The sequence below is a fragment of the Vicia villosa genome, unplaced genomic scaffold, assembly GCF_029867415.1.
Source record: "Vicia villosa cultivar HV-30 ecotype Madison, WI unplaced genomic scaffold, Vvil1.0 ctg.004715F_1_1, whole genome shotgun sequence".
Taxonomy (NCBI): Eukaryota; Viridiplantae; Streptophyta; class Magnoliopsida; order Fabales; family Fabaceae; genus Vicia; species Vicia villosa.
In genome coordinates this window covers 31,345-51,890 of record NW_026706497.1, presented here as the reverse complement: position 1 = coordinate 51,890, position 20,546 = coordinate 31,345, and the positions used below count along the sequence as shown (strand labels likewise).

The following is a 20,546-nucleotide window of genomic DNA, read 5'->3' as shown; positions in this document are numbered from 1 at the left end:
CGACAATAATTCATATTATCGATGCAATACGCAGCCTTACAATCTTTCTTCTTGGCATCATTGTGAGTGTTCTTCTGTGCGTCGGTTGCATCCGCAGCCAGCGCAAGATCATCATTAGTATCCACTTATAGGATTTCATGAAAGCCAAACAGAGATTGCATATGTTTTCTCCATCGAATCCAATTATTATCGTCAAACATTTGAAGAGAATTCGGAATGTCATTACTATCATTCATCTTTGCAGCGATTGATTCACGTTCCCTAGAAACACGACCACTGGCGTGAAGTTCTTGAAAACACGATCAAGAACAGTAAACAGACTCTGATACCAATTTGTTAGTGCGTGAGGCACTTTTAGTGAGGAGAGAATAGAGAGAATAAGAAAATAAAGATTTTATTATTGACTTAAATTGTACAAATAATGATACAAACCATGACTATTTATATACATTTAACTTATTCACTAAATAGGCTAACAAACCCTAATTAGACTTGGACTTAAGTTAAACAACTTGAATTAGATCTAATATCTCAACATCATGTAATTTAATGTGATTCAATTTTTATAGTTAATGGATGAACAATAATTTTGTCAATTATATAATATTATAATTAAATTGAATGATATTTAGTATGACAGATAAAAAATAGTCAAAGAAAACTTTAAAAATAAGTTTTAATAAAAAATAAGCGGTCAAAATAATATGATAGACACCATTATATATGGAAAATTTGATATACAAAAAATATAATATTTGACTTTATTTTATTAAACTATTAACAAAAAATAAATATGTTTGAAAATGAAAACAAACATATATTTTGACCATATAAATAAATACAATTTTAAAAATAGTATAAAAATATATTATTCTAAAACTTCTATAAATTAAAGAAAGTAACGTAATTCCATTATCCATCATTAAGGAAGAAAAAAAAAAAACAATGAATCATTCAACACAATTATTCTTGTTGCTTCTAATTTCCTTAATAATTATTTCTCATGCCATTTCACCTCCACCAAATACCAATTTATATGAAGTTGTGTGCAATGATGCTGAGAAAGATCACGACCGTTGCATGAAACTCATACAAGACAACTCTGAAATCACTTCAGCAAAAGACTATCCTACCCTTTGCAAGGCCTTCTTACGTATGGCAGGAAAGAAGAGCACATCTGCACAAGTTGAAGTAAAAAATTTGGCTGGAAAATACCCTTCTTCTAACGCCATCAAAGAATGTGCAACCGTTGATTACTTTAATTTAATTCATTCATTCAAAATGATTATAAAAGAAATTGATGAGGATGCTAAAAGTGCAAACTATGATGCTTTAGTAGCTGCTGATGATATTGATATATGTCAAACTAAACTGAATAATGAACACACAGTTGATCCTACTATTAATTCAATTAATAATGATATGAGATTTCTTTGTCGGGTTGCATTTTTAGCCACAGACCATCTTGATTCTAATTGAGATATGTGCTTGTTATTTGTAAGCAAGTTGTTGATAATTTATAAATCAACAACTTTAAAAAATAAAAAAATAAAAAAAAAAATATGTGCTTGTTGGATGGATGTCCTTGTATTTTTAAAATTTAGGCTTAATTGCAATTTTGGTCCCTCTATTATCTATTTTTTTGGGTTTTGGTCCCCCTATTTTAAAATCCGGAATTTTAGTCCCTTTATTTTAGCTTTTTGAGAATTTTGGTCCCCTTGCAAGTTCGAAGACAATTTTTAATGAAATGGAACTCACATTAATGACATGTTCAACATAAATCCTAATTATAATTAGTTTTTTTGAACATTTCAATGCTGAACTGACACTGACACATCATCAATTTGAGCGTTAAAATTCCGAATTTTAAAACAGGGGCACTAAAACTCAAAAAAATAGATAATAAGGGGACTAAAATTGCAATTAAGCCTAAAATTTATTATAAATTAATAAATATTTAAGAGAATGATTTTCATTTTTTTTGGGTAAGAAGGTTCACCTTACATAGATGATTGAGTAATTGTGTGTACAAAATCATGATCAAGGGAATGAATTGTTTTTTCCATTAACGTTTAAAGAAAGTGCTTTACTTTTTTTCATTTCTAGCATTAATTTAAAAATACAACAACTAATTAGACTGACATAGAAAAAATAATAAGTACATATTATACTAATGGAGAAGATTAATTTCTCCTTTCAAAATATAAGAACGTTTGTTTTTCGATAGAAATAATACTCCCTGCATGATTATTAAGAAAATAATTAATTACGTTGATTTCAATGATAAAATGAGTGTAATTTACTAAAATAACTTTATTAATAATTAATAATGATACATAATGGACTAGTTAAATGAATCAAAATACAATACATAAGAACAAGTTAATGGAAAAAAATAATAAATATAATATTGGTATTGTAAATGAACAAATAATTTGAGATAAATAAAAATAGAAAAAATGACACCTATTATGAGTCGGAGGGAGTAATAATTAATTTTAATTCATTTAAATTTATAGACAAGATTAATTTCTCTTATATCCACAAACTTTAATACACATTATATTTTAAGAAATAAGATATTTATTGTCTTCTATTAATAATAATGATAATTGACTGAGAATTTTTAATATAAAATGATTTTACATATGATAATTCTTTTTTTTATTTAATATATAAATATTTAATGCATATTTTTAAGAAAAAATAATAATTGTCTTTTAATAATAACATTAACCCGTTCGGTGCACGGATATATTAGAACATTATGTTGTATATATAAATTAATAATATATTATCAAAACATTGCAAATAATATAATTTAATATAAAATTTAGATTTAAATAAAACAAAATATTTCAAATCACATGGTTGCTGATAAACAACTAAATTTCTAGAAATATCAATGAAAAGTTAATTGAATTAAACTCTTTAGTTGAACAATTTACAAAATTATAAAAATACATAAATAAAATGAAAATTGCTATGAAATAAGAAGATAAAAGAGAAGAGAGATGAGAGCAATTATGTATTATTTCATCGGTGTATATTTTACAATGAGGTTGGTCCTATTTATAGGACAACATAAAGACAATGTAATAAATACACAATATTATAAATAAGGAATAAGATAATTGGGAGACAATCATCCAATTATTCATAACACACCCCCTTGGATGTATGTTTTGGATATGCCTCGTTAAAACCTTACTAGAAAAAACTCATTGGGAAAAAAATCTAGTGAAGGAAAAAGAGTACATATCCTTTTAAATAAATTTATTTCTCCCCCTCAGCTGAGCGATCATTTCTTCGATGATGAAGACTAATCTTTTGCATTAGTTGATTAAAAGTTCTACTTGGGAGTGACTTTGTGAAAAGGTCTGCAAGGTTATCACATGAACAAATTTGTTGGATGTTAATATCACCATTCTTCTGAAGATCATGAGTGAAAAAGAACTTTGGAGAGATGTGTTTTGTTCGGTCTCCTTTAATGTAACCATCCTTCAATTGAGTGATGCATGGAGTATTATCTTCATATATGGTCGTTGTATTTATGTTTCCAGAAGACAAACCACAAGTATTTTGTATGTGTTGAATTAAGGATCTCGACCAAACGCACTCTCGACTTGTCTCATGTAGTGCTAAAAGTTTTACATGATTAGATGAAGTTGCTGATATTGTTTGTTTCACCGATCTCCATGAAATAGTTGTACCACCACATGTAAACAAATAACCTGTTTGTGATCTACCATTGTGAGGATCTGATAAATAACGTGCATCTGCATAACTTGTTAATTCAAGTTTTGATACTTTGGTATAAAACAGACCCATGTCTATTGTACCTCTAAGATAATAAAGTATATGTTTGATTATGTTCCAATGTCTTCGTGTGGGTGAAGAATTGTATCTTGCTAATAAATTAACCGCAAATGATATATCAGGACGTGTATAATTAGCAAGATACATCAGTGCTCCAATCACACTGAGATATGCTACTTCAGGACCAAGCAATTCTTCATCCTTTTCTCGAGGCCTGAAAGGATCTTTCTCTATATCTAATGATCTAACAACCATTGGAGTAGACAATGGGTGACATTTGTCCATATAAAAGCGTTTTAACACTTTTTCTATATAGCATTCTTGATGTACAAATATTCCTTTGTCCAAATGCTCAATTTGTAAACCTAGACATAATTTTGTCTTTCCTAGGTCCTTCATCTTAAACTCTTTCTTTAAACAATTCATAGCTTTTGGAAGCTCTTCAGGAGTTCCAATAATATTTATGTCATCAACATAAACAACTATTATTGCAAATTCTTTTCCTGATCTTTTTATAAAAATACAAGGACAAGTTGAGTTATTTGTATATCCCTCTCTAAGTAAATATTCACTAAGACGGTTATACCACATGCGTCCAGATTGTTTCAGCCCATAGAGAGATTTGTTCAATTTAATGGAGTAGCTTTCTTGAGATTCAGAATTATGTGCATTTGGTATATTGAAACCTTCAGGGAGTTTCATGTAAATTTCACTATCAAGTGAACCATACAGATAAGCTGTTACAACATCCATCATGTGCAAATTAAGTCCTTCATGTTCTATAAGACTTATTAAATATCGAAAAATGCTTGCATCCATTACAGGTGAGTATGTCTCATCAAAGTCAATTCCAGGTCTTTGCGAAAATCCTTGAGCAATAAGTTGAGCTTTGTATCTCGCAATTTCATTATTTTCATTTCGCTTTTGCATGAAAACCCATTTGTATCCAACTGGCTTCACACCTTGAGGAGTTCGCACTACAGGTCCAAAAACTTGTCTTTTGTAGGGTGAGTTCAATTCTGCTTCAATTGCATCTTTCCATTTTGGCCAATCCTCACTTTGTCTACAATTTTTAATAGACGTTGGTTCATGATCCTCTTTGTCATTTTATCACATTTAGCGCTATATTATACGAAAAAATATCATCAATGTCGACTTCATGTCGGTTCCATTGTATTCCATTTTGGACATAATTGATCGAGATCTCTTTATTTTCATCAGTTTCAGGTACCTGATCAATCTCATCCAGAGATGAAATGTTTGTTATGTCTGAAGACTCTTTTTGATTTTCTATATCCTCACTTGGGCCATATTTATTCTTAGCTCCCTTTCTTGTTCGAGGATTTTTATCTTTGGAACAGATTGGTCTGCCACACTTCAGGCGTGGTTGAGATTCATTGGATTGTCCAACAAGGATATCCAGTTTTATTCGAGCATTTGCAGCTGGTATATATGATTTAGTCACACCTTTTGGGTGAATGCATTTGGTATTTGATTTGCTAAGATTTGCAAGTGAATTATCTTTTGAACTTATAGTTCACATTGTTTTGTTCGAGGATCAAGATGAGATAATGATAATTCATTCCAACAAATCTCTTTTTCCAACTTCTTATTCTCTCCCCCTAATGTTGGAAATTTTGATTCATCAAAATGACAATTAACAAAACGAGCAGTGAATAAATTTCCTGTTGTTGGTTCAAGGTGCTTTATAATAGACGGAGATTCGTATCCAACATATATTCCCATCCTCCTTTGATGACCCATCTTAGTGCGTTGTGGTAGAGAGATTGGAACATACACCGCACATCCAAAAATTCTTAGATGAGAAATATTAGGTTCTTTACCAAAAACTAATTCTAAAGAGGAAGGAGTGTGGTAACTCGTTGGCCTGATGCGAATCAAAGTTGCAGCATGCAAAATTGCATGTTGTAACACCCCAAATCTACCAAACGTTTATATAAAAAATCAGAGTGCCAAAATTCCGACTTAACTTGAGGTATTACATTCAACTTTAAAACCAACAACGGAAACAACAATTTTTTTTAAACAGATACATAGCACTATAATAAAATAAAGAATTTTCAACAAGTATTTAGTCTCAATGATTCAACTTAAATTAAGTAACTGCAACGGAAAACAAATCAACTTAAATTGCGAGTAATCATAGAAGCTTCCAACAACTTAAATCAACAACAAAATCCTCAAAATAACAACCGAATTCGACTTGAAATTAAATAACAACGTAAATCAAAACAAGCGTTCGTTTCCCCCCGAGTGCTACGTATCAGAGCAACGACACCAAAAAGCTACTAAATCTTTACTCCTCATTACCTGCACGTCACCAATATAAAGGCAACGGCGAAAAACAAAGAAACGGTGAGATATCGAAAAGTATAAGCAAGAGTATGATAATTGATAAATTAGACATAGAATCATACAATATTCACCACATTCAGAAACAACTACAATACAACCATCAACCAAACAACAAAGCAATAACAACGACGTCAGCAAAATGCATCTCAACAGGAAACTCGACTAATGCAAATGCATGTGGATCCATCGGAGTACAACTCCCAACTTAATCATATGCCAGGTTATCGAGGCATTCCAACAACTTCAATAGGGTGCCATCAAGGCCAACTTAATCAGTGCAATAAAGGCCAACTTAATTAATGCAATGTTATGCGACGTTATGGACGACATCAATTCAACAATATCACAACACAATCAAAACAACAACAACTTAAACAGCAACTTAAACAACGTTCAACTTTGCCTATTTAAGCCTACAACGAAAACTTGTCCAAATTTGAGGCAAAGCCAACTTATTTCAACGGTACCTGCAATTCACGCAATTCGGTATAATATTCAACAACACGACCAACCGAAGTTATCTAATTATATATATTCAAACCACCCTGATGAATTTCCTCTAATTTCGGTTATTTAATTTTTTGCTTAATTTACTAATTCGACTGATTCAACACTATTTCCATTCACTGCTATCACTGCCTATTATTAATTAGCATCTACAAATTTTATTATTTTGATTTAAATAATTTCCCTGCATTCAAAATTATGATGTCAACAAAATTCAACTCGGTTACTACATGAACCAGTATCTATTAGTAAATCTGCTATCATCTATTTCGTGTTTCTGCTAAACTGTAATGTATCATTCTAATCCATTATCCATTTATCTATTTTATATATCTATTAGTAAATTAATATATTATATGTATATACCTATTTTATATAACTAAGCCATTATCCATTTTCAATTAACTATACTAAGTCATTTTTTTTTCTTTTTAACTAATTAAACTAAGCTTATTTTATGTTTTCATATGTTTTCAGGAGAAAGAAAAGAGTGGAGGTATGTGGGACACCCGTCCCTATTTCATGTTCTTTTTTTTTTGTTCTTCCTTGGCCTGGGACGACCGTCCCTTCCCTAGAGGCCCCGTCCCACTTCTATTTCTTCTCTAGTTCTGGGTACGCTTATAACCAATTTGTTTAATAAAGTTCATCGATTCACCTACATATTTGTATATATCACAGACTTAATACAACATATTGCAAATAACAACACCCACTGAACAACTTCGTTTTGAAATTTCAGATCAACCGGTACGCCAATAAAATCACAGAAAATCACAAATTCAACACATGAGCACATAATTAGCAGTAAAACTATACAACCCTAAATCCCACATAACAACCATCATACAATTGATTATATTAGTCGAACCCCACCCCTTACCTTTGGATTAAACGGAGCTCGAAAATTCGATCAGAATCGTGACTGTCAAATTGAATCCTAAGCTACTAGCACCAAAACCCTTGATCCCAAAAATTCTTTTCCTCTCTGCTACGTATTGTTGGTATTTGTTTCTCTCAGGTTTTGTTTTTTTAACTACTACCACAACTCTAACAAACCTAATAAACTAAATGGGCTTCTAAACTCAAGTTTGGGTTTTACCAACTAATACCCCTCTATCTCCAATGCCACACGTAATCTCAACTCACTTATTTAATTAAAACTCTCAATTTACTCGCAAACTCTCATTTTACGGTTAAACTTAATTTATTCATAAAATTCCCAAAATAATACCGACACTCTAATAATATTTCTAATACCAAAAATATTAAAAATCTTGATTAATTATCGATCCGCTATCACTAACTAATACCAACTAAAACATTCCAAAACGTGAAAAATTCCATAAACACTCCAAACGTCTAAATTAAGCGAATAATCGAATTTCCGGGCATTACACATGTCCCCAAGCAGAAACTGGGAGTTTGCACCTCATAATAAGTGGTCTTGAAATTAATTTTATATGTTTAATAAATCATTCTGCAAGTCCATTTTGTGTATGAACATGTGCTACTGAGTGTTCAATATCCAATAGACATACAATACTCATTAAATGCTTGAGATAAAAATTCTGCTGCATTATCAAGACACATTTTCTTGACAGGATAATCGGGAAAATGAGCTCTTATTCGAATTAGTTGAGCTAGCAATCTTGCAAACGCCTGATTGCGAGTTGACAACAAATAAACATGTGACCATCTAGTCGATACATCCACTAAAACCATAAAATATCTAAATGGTCTGCGTGATGGGTGTATTGGCCCACAAATATCACCATGTATACGCTCTAAAAAACTGATAGATTCATTTTCAATTTTTATTGGTGATGGCCGAATTATCAACTTCCCTTGCGAGCAAGAGTGGCATGAGAACTTATTTGATTGAATAATTTCTCGACTCATTAATTGACGACCGCATGAATTTTCAATTATTTTTCGCATCATTATATAACTGGGATGGCTGATCACACTGAATCACACTATGTTTCTGGCTCGAATATCACATGTTTTCCTTAGTTTTTATTATCTTTATCTCGTATTATGTTTGTATTTCCTTTGTTTTCAGGATTCTTGACCTTTCAGAGCCTCTAGTGAAGAAACGAGCCAAAACGCCAGGAAAATAGGGTTTTTCAAGAAGAATTGTACTTATGGCGTTCTGCACCGCGCCGGCCATAGGGGACGCGATGACGTGGCCCACTTCATGATGGAGCCAATTGCCACGATCACACGATCATGTCCGTTACTCCCCACCGCGCCCGCAGTGGAGCTGCCGCACCCGCGGCCTTCACAAAAAGGCTCCCGCTCAAAAGGAGTTGAGGGGAACTCCTGTCTTTACGCTGATCTAGAATCCACTATATATAGTTTAGTTTTTCATTTTCGGTTTTCCATCCAAGCTTAGTACAAAATTAAGCCATATACCATCAGTATTTATAAAGTAGTAACCTCTTCACATCGAGGAGTTACTACGGTGTAGATTGAGTTGTAATCAAGTATTGGAGCACTTTGGTTAAAGTTTATCATACCAGCCTTCACTTTGTATCAAGATTCAATCTCCGATCGGAGTAAGGTTCAATTTACTTGCTTTATTTATTTTCTTGCTCTTACCATAGTCTACAAGTGTTATAGACTCTAAATGCTCTTACCATAGTCTACATGTGTTATAGACTCTAAATGCTCTTACCATAGTCTACAAGTGTTATCGAGTTGCACCCTTTTATTACTCGCACTTACCATAGTCTACATGTGTTATAGACTCGCAATTACTATGTCTGGCTAAATCATAAAGGTTTGAATGTAATGATTGTGATTATGTTTGTGTTCTAATTGTCATGTTAGTAAAAATACTCTAGGGATGTTTTACTTTTAACTTGAGTCAAATTGTGCTTTAAATGTTTATTGGGTAAGATCGAAAGCCGTCCATATCAAAGATAGGACTTGATTATTATTTAACCAAACAAAAGAAAAGAAAGCGATTTGGTTGGTTAAATAGGAATCATTAACTCTTTTTAGAAAACGATTTTGAAACTATTTTCGGACGCGTTTGTAGATTTGAAATCTGACTCTTGGTCAAAAACTAAGAGTCTCTTTAGGTTAATTTTTCCAAGTAAAATCACTTTTCTGTTAAGTCAAAACTAGCTATTTCTTAAACATGGATTTACTGCTTTAACGCGGAAGGCACCCTTTATATGTGACAATAAAGGAAGTTAAATTAAAGATTAAATTCGGTTCTTAGTAGCCAAAAGCTACAAGTTCCTGTTAAATTGGTTCTTTGCTACGAATAGAAAATACTGCCCCATGAGTCGTTTCACTTATGTATGTCTAGAACATAGTCTGGTATCATGATTTAAATTCCAACCTATCGCTTTAAAACTGTTATTCACTCCGCTCACTTACATTGTTGCACTGCACTCACAATAATATTCATGTTCACCATAGATAAGCACTTTAACAATAGAGTTGATAGATTGACGATTGGTCTCTGTGGTTCGATAATCTTTTATATTACTTCGATAGGCTGTGCACTTGCAGTACTATATTTAGGCTACACGCTACAGACCCATCAAGTTTTTTAGCGCCGTTGCTGGGGACCAACTTCGTCAAATTTCGTACCCTATTATTATCCCGTTTAGACTAAGGCTATTCTAGCCGGTAGATCCGTAAAAATCGTAGCACCGGTAACCTATTAAACCCTTTAGTGGAACCCGAACGTTACGCCCGAGCACGTCTGTTTATCCTTAAATTAAGGAAAGTTATGGCTGAAGACCGTAGCCAAAGACCTTTTAAAGAGTTTGCTCAACCATCTAATGAGGAGCCCAGTTCTAGTATCGTAAACCCCGCTATAACAACCAACAATTTTGAACTTAAGCCCTCATTACTTCAACTGGTTCAACAAAAACAATTCGCTGGTCTCGCTACAGAGAACCCGAACCAACTCCTAAAAGTGTTTATCCAGTTAGCTGACACCCTTAAGGCGAATGGAGCCACACCCGAAGCCATCCACTTAAGATTGTTTCCTTTCTCCCTTGGAGGCAAAGCCCATGACTGGTTAGACGCCCTTCCAACCAACTCAATAAAAACTTGGGAAGACCTTATGAGAGCCTTTCTTGCCAGATATTTCCCACCTAGTAAGACCGCTGTCCTTAGGAACCTTAGTTTCACTCAAAACCAAGACGAATCACTCTTTAATGCCTGGGAAAGATATAAAGAACTTTTGAGAGCCTATCCGCACCATTGCCTAGAGCAATAGTTGATCATACACACCTTTTATAATGGACTCCATTATAACACGAAAATGTCTATTGACGCTGCCGCTGGCAGAGCGTTAATGAACAAACCTTATCCCGACGCTTGTGCCCTGATAGAGGACATGGCCCAAAACCACGCCCAATGGGGGATAGAACGAGCAACGGTGGAGAAAAAGGAGAGCCATGGAGGAAAGCATGAGATAAGTTGCATGGACATGATGAATGCTAAGATGAACGCTCTGGCCTTGAAAGTTGAAAACATGTCTCAAAACCCTACCACAGTGGCAGCAATCCAATCGGAGTGCAAGCTCTGTGGAACTCAAGGACATCAAACCATTGACTGTAACCTTTTGAACGACTCTGGCTCAGACCAAGTTAACTATACCCAAGGAAATCCTTTCTCGAACACATACAATCCTGGATAGAGGAATCACCCGAATTTCTCTTACAAGAACAACAATCCCATCCAAAATTCCGGATCTTCGAGACCCCAAGGATTCCAAACACAAAACAAAACCAACCTATGAAAGTTGTGCCACCTAAAATGAACCTTAAAGAAACCATAGACACATTTATCCAAAGTCAAACTCAGCAAAATAAGGAGTTTATGAACCAACACATTCACACAAACGAGTTAGTTACTCAACTGGCAACCAAGTTTGACCAGATGATGACCCACACCAAGATGCTTGAAACCCAGATTTCACAAGTAGCTCAAACCACCTCTGCACAAGTTGTAGCTGGAGGACAATTCCTTGGACAAACCCAACCTAATCCCAAAGGAACGACAAATTCTATCACCCTAGGAAGTGGGACCACTTATGAAGGACCTAAAAATCCTAACCCAAGCACATCGGAAAAACCTAAGGGAAATGCTGAACCTAGAGACCAGGTAGAGGAACCAGAGAAACTCGAAAAGCAATCAGAACCAGAGGTAGAGAATCGCACACCACAACCTTACAAGCCACCCATTCCATTTCCACAAAGTTTGAAAAATACCAAAACAGAAAACCAATTCCAAAAGTTCATTAAGGTAATAGAGAAACTCCACGTAGAAATCCCTTTTACCGAAGCAATAACCCAGATACCATCATATGCTAAGTTCTTGAAGGATATTTTGTCCAACAAACGAAGACTCGACGATCCCAAACCTTTAGAATGTCATTCCATATTCGAGAATAAACTTGCCAAGAAAGATAAAGATCCTGGAAGTTTTTCTATCCCTTGCGTCCTAGGAAATCACATGATAGACAAAGCATTTCTAGACCTAGGAGCAAGCGTAAGTCTAATGCCCCTGGCTGTCTGTAAGAGGTTAAAACTAGGAGAGCTTCAACCTACTAAGATGTCGTTACAACTAGCCGATAGATCCGTTAAATACCCCATGGGTATTTTGGAGGACATACCTGTCAAGATTGGTCAGTTATACATTACGACCGATTTCGTAGTTATGGATATCAAAGAAGATGATGACATCCCAATCCTCCTAGGTAGACCATTCTTATCGACTGCTGGAGCTATAGTAGATGTTAAGAAAGGGAAGCTAACTTTTGAGGTAGGAGATGAAAAGACCGAGTTCATTTTGTCAAAATTTCTAATGGCACCAGTGATAGGAGATGCGTGTTATGCCATCGACGTCATTGATGAGTGTGTTAATGAGCTCAACGATTCCTTAATCAGATTACCTTCTACCCCCATTTTAGAGGATGACGGATTTAAGAGTATGGAACCTTACATTGACGACAACCTTTTTGAATGCTTAGCACTTACCCCCGACCCTATGCCGTGCACCAAGAAATCTACCATAGAACTTAAGGAACTACCCAAGAATCTAATATATGAGTTTTTGGATGAGGAGATGAATCGACCTGTCATAATAAGCGCCACTCTGAAACAAATCGAAACAAACCAACTCTTAGATACCTTGCGAAAGTATCCATCAGCTTTAGGATACAAAGTCTCTAATTTAAAAAGGAATAAGCCCATCCGTATGCATGCATCAGATTTTGCTAGAGGAGAATTCGAAACCCTCGAGAGAGCATCAGAGAAGAATAAATCCTATCATGAGCGATGTAGTAAAGAGAGAAGTCCTTAAGTTATTAGAAGCTGGCATCATTTACCAGATTTCAGATAGTGAGTGGGTAAGTCCCGTCCATGTGGTACCAAAGAAAGGAGGTATCACTGTCGTGAAAAATGAGAAAGGTGAGCGTGTAGCAAAACAAACCGAAGGGGGGTGACGCATGTGTATAGATTACAGAAAGTTGAACAACGCGACTATGAAAGACCATTTCCCTCTTCCATTTATAGATCAGATGCTTGAGCGTCTAGCTAGACACTCGTATTTCTGTTATCTTGATGGATACTCTGGCTTTTTCCAAATCCCTATTCACCCAGAGGATTAAGAGAAAACCACATTTACTTGCCCTTATGGAACATTCGGCTACAAAAGAATGCCCTTTGGGCTCTGTAATGCGCCCACCACTTTCCAACTATGTATGATGTCGATTTTCGCAGACTATCTCGATGGAATTATAGAGGTATTTATGGACGATTTTTCGGTGTGTGGATTTGATTTTAACAACTACTTATCGAAGTTAGAGAAAATATTAGAAAGATGTGTGGAAGTAAACCTTGTGTTGAACGAAGGGATAGTCTTAGGACACATCATCTCCGAGAGAGGCATAGAAGTTGACGAGGCCAAGATAGAAGTTATAGAAAACCTAAACCCACCTAAGACAGTTAGGGAAGTAAGAAGTTTTCTAGGTCACGCTGGATTCTACCGACGCTTCATCAAGAACTTTTCTGGAATAACTAAACCCTTAACAAACCTGTTGATGAAAGATGTCGAGTTTCAATTTGATCAGAAATGTCTTGAGTCCTTTGAAGTTTTAAAGCAAGCACTGATTTCAGCGCCTATCATACAACCCCCTGATTGGACGCAACCCTTTGAAATCATGTGTGATGCAAGCGATTTTGCTGTAGCAGCCGTACTAGGGCAGAGAAAAGATAAGAAACTGCATGTCATTTACTATGCTAGTAGAACCCTAAACGCTGCCCAGCTTAATTATACAACCACAGGAAAGGAATTGCTAGCCGTCGTGTTTGCTATCGATAAATTCCAATCTTATTTGGTAGGAGCCAAGATAATAGTATACACTGACCACGCTGCAATCCGATACCTGTTGAGTAAGAAAGATGCTAAGCCTAGATTGCTCAGATGGGTTCTCTTGGTCCAAGAATTTGACCTTGATATTAAAGATAAAAAGGGAACGGAGAACTTAGTTGCTGACCACCTCTCTAGGTTAGAACATCTTAAACTTGATCTAATATCTATAGATGATCACTCCACCTATGAAAGGCTAGTAGCTGGGATAAACACGATTGAGAAGGACACCCTACATACCCTTGGAGGAGAAACCTTTGAGGAGATCTCGACCTTGAGTAGCGCGCCATGGTATGCAGATTGTAAATTATTTGGCCGCTGATATCATACCCCCTGACCTAAGTTACCAACAAAAAAAGAAGTTTTTCAATGATGTTAAACACTTCTTTTGGGACGAACCCCTCCTATTTAAAAGGGGAATAAATAATATATTCAGATGATGTGTGCCAGAAGAAGAAGTAGGCAACGTCATTGAACACTGCCATGCTGCACCTTATGGTGGACATGCAATCACGTCTAAGACATGCGCTAATATCTTGCAAGCTGGTCTTTATTGGCCTACCATTTGGCGCGATGTCCACACTTATATTTCGAAATGTGACTGATGCCAACGCACTGGGAACATCTCAAGACGTGACGAAATTCCTTTAAGTAACATCCAAGAAGTGGAATTATTCGATGTTTGGGATATTGATTTCATGGGCCCTTCCCTTCATCGATGGGTAACAAGTACATCCTGGTAGCCGTTGACTATGTCTCAAAGTGGATCGAAGTTGTTGCATCACCCACAAATGATACCAAGGTAGTTGTCAAACTATTCAAGAATATCATTTTCCCTAGGTTTGGAACCCCGAGGTTAGTCATAAGTGATGGAGGATCACACTTTATATCTAAGATATTTGACAAACTTCTAAGTAAGTACGGAGTAAAACATAGAGTAGCAACACCATATCACCCCCAAACCAGTGGCCAAGTGGAAGTGTCGAATAGGGAAATTAAGCAGATCTTAGAGAAAACTGTATCGTTGTCTAGAAAAGATTGGTCAGCAAAACTTAGAGATGCTCTATGGGCCTACCGAACAGCCTATAAAACCCCTATTGGAACAACCCCTTATCAATTGGTCTACGGAAAGTCCTGTCATTTACCTTTCGAACTGGAACATAAGGCCTATTAGGAAATTAAAACCTTCAACTTAGATTACTTGAAGGCCGGAAAGAAGCATATTCTAGACATTCATAAGTTGGAAGAACTCCGCTTAAATACGTATGAGAATGCCATCATATACAAGGAAAGAACCAAGATATGGCATGACAAGAAGATCGTAAAAAAGGTTTTCAACATTGGCGACCCAGTTTTCCTATTCAATTCAAGATTGCGACTTTTCCCTGGTAAGCTTCGCTCACGATGGACAGGTCCATTTGAAGTTTCAAAAGTTCTGAGGTCAGGAGCAGTGGAAATTAAGAATGATTCATGCGCTCAGTTTGTGGTAAATGGACAAAGATTGAAGTTATACAAAGGGGGCGATCTCTCTGTTGGTTACTCTAGTCATATTCTGATAGACCCTCTAATACCTACATGAAGTAAGATCTAATCGTCAAGCTAATGACGTTAAACGAGCGCTGCGTGGGAGGCAACCCATGGTTTATTTTACTTTTATTTTGTTTTTAGTACACATATATATACATATTATCTGAACTAATTTCTCGTGTTTTCTGATTTTCAGGATGAATTACCTCAACGGTATGGTTGTGATTTTCAGGGATGAGGCGCAGCAAGCCTGATTTGCTACTTTAGCTGCTAGACCTATGGTACCCACTAGGTACCCTGATTAGAGCTGCATGGGAGCACTCGGGATTGAGCCAAGTATCCGGTATCTGTGCAACCAACTTGGCTGGAATGATTATGCTGACGATGTCCACAAGACCTACAGGAACCTTACTTTGAAGTTCCTTAGCTCCTTAGACTATAACCCATGGGTGGGTGAAGGAGATGACCGAGGATGGATTAACTTCCAGATGTTTGACACCGAGTACACCCTGAATATCAAGGAGTTTGGGGATTTACTTGGTTTCCAAACTGGGTCGACTGCCATTACTGAGATGCCACTGAATTACTTTCTAAGCAGAGATATTGACAAGTTTTGGCAGGATATTACTGATGGAGCCAGCCTTGACCCTTCTGCCCAACTGTCGAGGAAGATCCATAACCCAGCTTTCCGGTACTTTGAGATGATCATTTACCACACCTTCTTTGGGAGGAGCTATGGTGACCACCTAGTCACTACTGAGGAGGTTTTGTTCCTATATTGTGCTAGCCAGTCCAGACCCACCGCTAGTAGAGGTTTTCTGATAGAGAGCTTAGACCAGACTGCCAGATCTACTGCAGGTTTCATACATTCCAGAGGGAATGTGACACAGATAGCTTTTGCTCTGGGCTTGGACAGGATGTTATTTCAGCTGACTCCTTACTGTGGATACACTTTTCTGGATCTAGACTTATGTATGGATCGTGGACTCATGAGGAGAGCCTCCTTCCATCCTTATCAGTACAGGTTGCTCATAGATGATAAGACAGTTTACACATTTACCCTGCCTGACCCCCTGATGACATGTGTCTCAAAACCCTGCCAAATGGAACTATTCTGTGGAGGGTTGGGGCGAGACATCCTATTCTACACCTGAGGACACCATCTCTGAGTGCACCCCTGGCCCTGAGGACCCGATTCCGGAGTACACACCAGAGGATCCGATTCCTGAGTACACCCCTGGTCCTGAGGACCCTGTTCCTGAGTATACCCTTGGACCTGAGGGTCCCGTCTCGGAGTACACACCCGGACCTGAGGTTGTACACACTACTGTTTTCACTAACAACCTCAACTTGCAGGAGCCTGACATCCGCACTCTATTGATCGCCATGCGTATCGAGATAGCCACGCTCCGCAATGAGGTGGCCGATCTTCATTTATAGTTGGAGCTTAATGATGCCTCCTTTGCTGGTGAGTTAGATGACTTAGCTCACGAGGTGGTAGAGATGCGACGCCAGTTGACCGAGTTACGTGGTCCAGACCTTCTTACAGGGTGTCCTCCTGGTTGGTGATAGATCTATGTCGTTCACGAGATCTCTTGTTTCTATATATATATATATATATATATATATATATATATATATATATATATATGTGTGTGTGTGTGTGATTTCCCTTGTGTTGTTTTTCCCTTTTAGTTTTATTTGATACACTTGTTGCATTTTCATATTTTATGCACTATCTACATTATGATGACCCGACATTTCGTACTTATATATATATATATATATGTGTGTGTGTGTGTGTATGTGTGTGTGTGTGTGTGTGTGTGTGTGTGTGTGTGTGTGTTTGTGTTGTTTTTCTTTCTCACCTATTATACTAATGTTTTGTTTTCCTAGTCATCATAACGAAAATAAAAAAAAATATAATAAATAATATTAATACATATGTGTTCATATACATATGTATATATATTTTCACTACACATATAAAAAGGTATATATATATATATATATACATATATATATTCTTAAAAAAAAATATATATGCTAGGTACACCCCCAAGATATGAGAAATGATGCAAGAGAAGAGGCCCAAAAGTAAAAGGAGACAGAACCGGCCCAGTCAGTTTTCCACTTGCCGCGCCCGCGGTGACGCAACGGTCACCTAACGGCTAGTTGTTCGAAAACCACACTGTTCTTCCCCTTTTTCCATTTCCAATCCCATTTTCTACCATTCCTAACCCCCCATAACTCCCATTGTAATCCATAACCACTCCACCACATTAATTTCCACCATAAATACTCATCAACCACCACTTTCTTCCACCACCTATAAATACTCCCTCTCTTCTACTTTCTTTCTCACACCTTCTCTACCTCTACACTCCATAACCTCCCTTCTATCTTTGCATTCATTTTCAAGAAGATCCCATGGAATATCAAGGCTACATTTTGCGAGAAGGCAAATCGGGCGACAAGCAACGTCAACTACTCGAAAGGTTGACAACTACACCTATCTACTCTACAAGGTATATCGATGAAAACTCTCTCTACTCTCTAGGGATATACCATAGTGTTTTCTTTCTTCTAGATAAACTAGGCATGCATGATATCTTTTCCACACAAGCACCCACCTACCCTAGGCTGACGTTCGAATGTCTGAGTTCCTTAATATATAACGTCTCGCCTAACACTGCTAGCACCGTAGGTGGAGTCAAATTTAGAATGTTTAATGTTGAATATGACTACTCCACCGATGGCCTAGCAGCCATGTTATAGTTGCCTTATGGGGAAGGTGCTATTTGTGAAGCACCCCTGGACACGGATTGGGCATTCGAAGCATTTTGGGCCAGAATTACTACTCAAATGCAAACTCTTTTGATGGTCTACTTGCTTCGCATATCCACAATCATGCCCTTCGTGTATTCCCTTTCCTTTTAGCATCCACCATCTTTGCTCGGGAGAACCCGAGCAAGGTGAATGCTAAGGAACTAATTATTATGCAAAGTTGCCTAGGCGACACCAAAGTGAATCCAATCCCGTTCATGATTTCCCATATGCACCATGTTGTAAGAAAAGGAGGACCGATTTCCTTTGGTGGCTTGGTTACCACTATTGCTCGTGCCATTGGTTTGGACGCAGAGCTTGCCACCCTCGAACCACTTCCACCTCGTGTTGCAAATCTTAAGTTTTTCAAAGATATGCGTTTGTGCAAGATGAGGCGGGAAGGTGGTTATTACCTTATGATAGGTGGTGCCGCTGTACCCAGTGTTGTTATGGCTTGCACCCGTCGCACTGATATCAGATTTGAGTGCAACTGGACCTACGATATAAATGCCCCTGTTTTTATTGGTCCGTTGCCCCCAAATCTACCTACAAATGAGGGTAACAACACTGATGATGAGTTCGACTACCGTGCAGAGGAACCACCCCACTTTTCACCATCAAACACTGCACCCTCTTCTTCTAACCCTCGTGCAGGTACCCCTCCTACTTTCCATGTAACTGAGGACATGTGGCGTGAGCACATGGCCCGAGAGGCCCAGAGGGATACCCTTCTTGCTACCATGCAACAACAGGTGGCCGATAAGATGGCCTTCATGCAAGCATCCCAAGTACATGATGCCCTCTCTCTGCAAACCATTATGGAAAGTCAACTGGCTTTCCAGAATGAGCAGCACCGTCACCAGACCACATATGCTAGTCACTTCCGACTGATGGAAGCTACCCAAGGTACACTCCTTGGTAGGACTCAAGAGCTACAAATGGCAAATGCCGTTTTGACAAAGAGGATGGAACAGCTAGCACTGGGAAGAGAGCGCCGTTGTCGTAGCCGTAGCCGCTGTTCCGACCGTACCGACCAGGACGGTGAGGGAGCTAGTGGCCCCCACTAGCTTTTTCAGGTACCTCCTACCTGCCTTATCTTGGAACATTGGGGCCACTGTCCGATTTAAGTATGGGAGGAGCATTTATCGCTTTCATTTCCCGCTTTCATTTCCCTTCAGTATGTTTTTGTTTTCTTAGTTAATAATAAAATGCATGTGATAGACGAGTCCTTATGCGTAATGTATACCCTTTCCCCCACCTTTACACTTACAAAATTTTATTTTTCAAAGGAAATTATGGTTGTTTTTAAGGATTTGGGCTATGAGACAGGTTATGGATAGAGTTTGCTTTGTTTTAGGCACTCGTTTTTTCGAAAAATTGTTATTGTTTTAGCACCTTAAGCTTTATGAAATAGTTAGATTAGACCCTTTTTCTTCCCATTGTGCTATGACTTTAAAATATGTACATATAGGTCCTTAAGTAGTTTATCTTAGCAGTCGGCTCCGGCCTAAGCATGCTCTAAGTATAGGATCGATGAATATAAGTGAATGATCTCCATTGCCTAAAAAAGTAAAAAAATATATATGTGTGCAACTATGAGTTGGGTGATCCTCACAAGATTACTTAACTCGAGATTATTGTAAGCATCAACAAAAACAAAGAAAAAAAATTATAAAAGGCACGCTCATTGTAGTTGGTCCAGAGGTATCTGGTGCTAGACTTGGTAGGGAGGACTACGGTCCAATCCCCCGCAGCTTCAAGTGGGTGAAATAAAAAGGGGTTACACCAACTCTTGTACCAGATCCCCATTACTTGAGATCAGAGTCACTAACCGGTCGCTATACCATGAGTACGTACGGATAACGGGCTTTAACGTGATTGTACCTGAATGAAAAAGGACCTCGTACCAAAAAGAGTCTTAGCATAGTAGGATTTTAGGGGTCGGTCTGCATACTTATGAGTCTTATGTTCGCATTCTTGCATTTAGTGTTACCACGATACCTTTAGTTCGGATAGCTAGTGCTTAGCAACATACCTTTACTCGAACTTAGAAGCCCTCTTTGCCCAAAACCTGTAAACACCAGAACTTC

General features: G+C 37.2%; 3 protein-coding genes across 3 annotated transcripts; all 3 read left to right on the top strand.

Annotated features, from left to right (window-relative positions):
- The first annotated feature begins 945 nt into the window (after nt 1-945).
- Nucleotides 946-1,479, top strand: LOC131642257 (uncharacterized). Its single transcript, XM_058912534.1, has one exon. It carries the CDS (start codon nt 946-948, stop codon nt 1,477-1,479), a length of 534 nt encoding a protein of 177 aa, XP_058768517.1.
- A 9,511-nt stretch (nt 1,480-10,990) lies between these two features.
- On the top strand, nt 10,991-11,368 carry LOC131642256 (uncharacterized). The gene has a single exon (XM_058912533.1). The coding sequence runs from the start codon at nt 10,991-10,993 to the stop codon at nt 11,366-11,368; it is 378 nt and encodes a 125-aa protein (XP_058768516.1).
- A 119-nt stretch (nt 11,369-11,487) lies between these two features.
- LOC131642255 (uncharacterized) lies at nt 11,488-13,035 on the top strand. Its single transcript, XM_058912532.1, has one exon. The coding sequence runs from the start codon at nt 11,488-11,490 to the stop codon at nt 13,033-13,035; it is 1,548 nt and encodes a 515-aa protein (XP_058768515.1).
- Nucleotides 13,036-20,546: the final 7,511 nt, after the last annotated feature.

What these genes read in the sequence shown, in the direction of transcription:
- LOC131642257 (XM_058912534.1), top strand. Translation starts at nt 946, where the DNA reads ATGAATCATTCAACACAATTATTCTTGTTGCTTCTAATTTCCTTAATA.
- LOC131642256 (XM_058912533.1), top strand. Translation starts at nt 10,991, where the DNA reads ATGTCTATTGACGCTGCCGCTGGCAGAGCGTTAATGAACAAACCTTAT.
- LOC131642255 (XM_058912532.1), top strand. Translation starts at nt 11,488, where the DNA reads ATGAACCTTAAAGAAACCATAGACACATTTATCCAAAGTCAAACTCAG.